Genomic DNA, 3,197 nt, shown 5'->3' on the forward strand with positions numbered 1-3,197 from the left:
CTTCTATTTTGATGATAAAAAAATTACAACTTTGTAACTATGACTTTAAGAAATACATTTAGGCTGCTTATAAAACTTTTAAAATATTACCTGTAATATAACATTATTCAATAAATGGTATATTTTCAGTCACTATTATTAAAATTATTAATGCTATTATAAATGCAATTTTATTCCAAACTTAAGTTTGCTTTCTCAAGGATGATCTTAATTAAATTTCTTCTTAATTTCTACTCAGAATAAATACTTCTGGAAAACTAGCATTCACCTATTGAATTAGTTATGCTGGCTGCCAACAATTCATATGTAGCTCCAAAATCTTTTATTCTTGATGGAATTCCTGGTCTGGAAAGAGTACATGTATGGATCTCCCTCCCATTCTGCACAATGTATATCATCTCTCTTGTGGGAAACCTTGGCCTTGTGTACCTCATTCATCATGAAGAGTCTTTACATCGTCCAATGTATTTCTTTCTGGCCATGCTCTCCCTCATTGATCTCTTTACCTGCACCACCACTCTACCCAATGCACTCTGCATCTTCTGGTTTAATCTCAAGGAAATTAACTTCAATGCCTGCTTAGTTCAGATGTTCTTTGTCCATGGGTTCACAGGTGTGGAGTCTGGTGTGCTCATGCTCATGGCTCTGGACCGCTATGTGGCTATTTGCTACCCATTGCGTTATGCTACCATACTCACTAACTCTATCATTGCCAAAGCTGGGCTTGCCACCTTCTTGAGGGGTGTGTTGCTAATGATTCCTTTTCCATTCTTGGTCAAGCGTTTGCCCTTCTGCCAAAGCAATATTATCTCTCATACATATTGTGACCACATGTCAGTGGTGAAGTTATCCTGTGCTAGCATCAAGATCAATGTCATTTATGGTCTGATGGTTGCCCTTCTGATTGGAGTGTTTGACATTTGCTGTATATCTGCATCTTACACCATGATCCTCCGTGCAGTGGTCAACCTTTCATCAGCAGATGCTCAGCAGAAGGCCTTCAGCACCTGCACTGCCCATTTATCTGCCATTATCATCACCTATGTTCCAGCATTCTTCACTTTCTTTACCCACCGTTTTGGAGGACACACTATTCCCCCTTCTCTTCACATTATTGTGGCTAATCTTTATCTTCTTCTTCCTCCAACTCTGAACCCTATTGTTTATGGGGTAAAGACAAAGCACATCCGTGACAGTGTCATAAAGCTCTTCCGGGGTGAGAAAGGTGCAAGTATTCAGGACAACTGAAACTGGACAGAAGAAAAATGAATGAAAAACAACAAAAAGAAACCCATGAGTGACACCATGCATTTACTCATATATGGTATCATTTATTTCCCATAACCTATCTCAGATGTATGTCTTCTGCAACAATAGTGGAGAAATTTATAGCTATTTCTGGATTTATATCCTGGTGCCTTTCTCTTATTTTTTTTCTCCATCACCAGTTTAATCAGGTCATTGATATGGGGCCACTACAACTTTCTACTAATGTATTCATATAAGATATATTATTAACCTTTTGAGAGAATCCTTAAGTGTCTCATCTATGTTTGTAATTATCCTTATAGATATAAAGTGAAGTGTTTTCTCCTGCAGTACATTCCAGCCCGGGCAGTCCCTCATGCCAAAATTCAGCTTATAAAGCTGACGATATATAAGTAAAAATGGCAGTCATGGGTTTTAAGAGGATGACACTTAGTAGAAATCATGTTGTAAAAAGCTGAGCAGATGAATTTTCTCAATAAATAAAGAACATGTATAATATATAGGTTAGTCCTCAAAAATAATTTATTTTGCTTGAGTTATTTACTGATATCAGAGTTTTTCTCTATTATATAAAATTACTTATTAAGAATACCCATGGACACTTACATAAATAGTGCTCACAATCATCTGTTGTGTGAAAACATCTTGGACATAACCTCTCCATATAAACTCTCAGTTCAATAATGTCTCTTGCTCACTGATCTTCAGTGATTTGTGTCCAGTTCCCTCCACTTTCACCTCTGGAACATCTAATATAACACTTGAGGTATTGTTATTGGACACCTGAGGGCCTCAAGACCATTTGGGATATCTATAAAGTCACAAAAATATGTTTTATGGTAACATGATAGATTTGTTATAGCTACTTTTAAATCAATTAATAAATACTTTAGAGTCTGATAAAGAATTTGAATAGGGTCTGGCCAGTGTGGCTCAGTGGTTGAGTGTTGACCTATAAACCAAGAGGTCATGGTTCAATTTCTGGTTGGGGCACATGCCTAGGTTGTGGGCTTACTCCTCAGTGTGGGGCATGCAGGAGAAGGCAGCTGATCAATGATTCTCTCTCATCATTGATGTTTCTATCCCTCTCTCTCTCTCTCACACACACTCCCTTCCTCTCTGAAATAAAATAAAAAATAAATAACAATGTCACACCCCAGGCAATATTTTTTAAAAAAGAATTTGAACAGGAAGGCTTCTGGTCAAAATGGCAGAGTAGGTAAATGCTATACTCACCTCCTGCCACAACCACATCAAAATTACAACTAAACTATAGAACAACCATTATTGAGAACCACCTAAAGTCTAGTTGAACAGAAGCCCTAGCCATGACAAGACTGGAGGAATGGAGATGAGAGAAGTTATGGTCTCACACCTATGTGTGGCAATTAAAAATCATAAGGGGTATCTCAGCTAAAGCAGTGCAACCCTGAGGAATGAGGGATTTCAGTCCCACATCAGTCCCCCAGCCCAGTGTTCCAGTGCCAGGAAGCAGAGACCCCATAACTTTTGGCTGTGAAAACCAGTGGAGATTGTGGATGAATAAGATGGAGTTCTGCTGAGACCCATGCATTTTTCTTAGTGGACCCATGTTCAACCTTATTCAGACTCACTTTCTCTGAGCTCTAGTGCTGGGGCAGCAGCTTAAAAGGTGCCAGGGACATACGAGGAGGAACTTAATTGTCTGGGTTCAGAGTGACGGCTGGAGGTTCAAAAATCCTAAACAAGCAGAATCTGGCCTTAGCATTACATGTACCTACCTCTTGCTAAGCATACCCAAACTGGACACAAGTGGTAGCAGGCCTCAGTTCACTGCTTAACCTCTCCCAGGCACCTCCAACTCCAGAACAAATAGAAACCTTCTGCTTTGTAACTAATACCAAGCGGCCTTGATCAGGGCTCAGGCAGTAGCTGATCTTGGCCTGCAC

At 39.3% G+C, this 3,197-nt stretch overlaps 1 protein-coding gene across 1 annotated transcript; it reads left to right on the plus strand.

The window, feature by feature from the left end:
- The first annotated feature begins 282 nt into the window (after positions 1–282).
- LOC102754553 (olfactory receptor 52N5) lies at positions 283–1,248 on the plus strand. Its single transcript, XM_006770084.1, has one exon. It carries the CDS (start codon positions 283–285, stop codon positions 1,246–1,248), a length of 966 nt encoding a protein of 321 aa, XP_006770147.1.
- Positions 1,249–3,197: the final 1,949 nt, after the last annotated feature.

Source organism: Myotis davidii, unplaced genomic scaffold, assembly GCF_000327345.1.
Source record: "Myotis davidii unplaced genomic scaffold, ASM32734v1 scaffold484, whole genome shotgun sequence".
NCBI classification, from domain to species: domain Eukaryota; kingdom Metazoa; phylum Chordata; class Mammalia; order Chiroptera; family Vespertilionidae; genus Myotis; species Myotis davidii.

Excerpts from the sequence above, each read along its gene's own strand:
- LOC102754553 (XM_006770084.1), top strand. The coding sequence starts at position 283 with ATGCTGGCTGCCAACAATTCATATGTAGCTCCAAAATCTTTTATTCTT.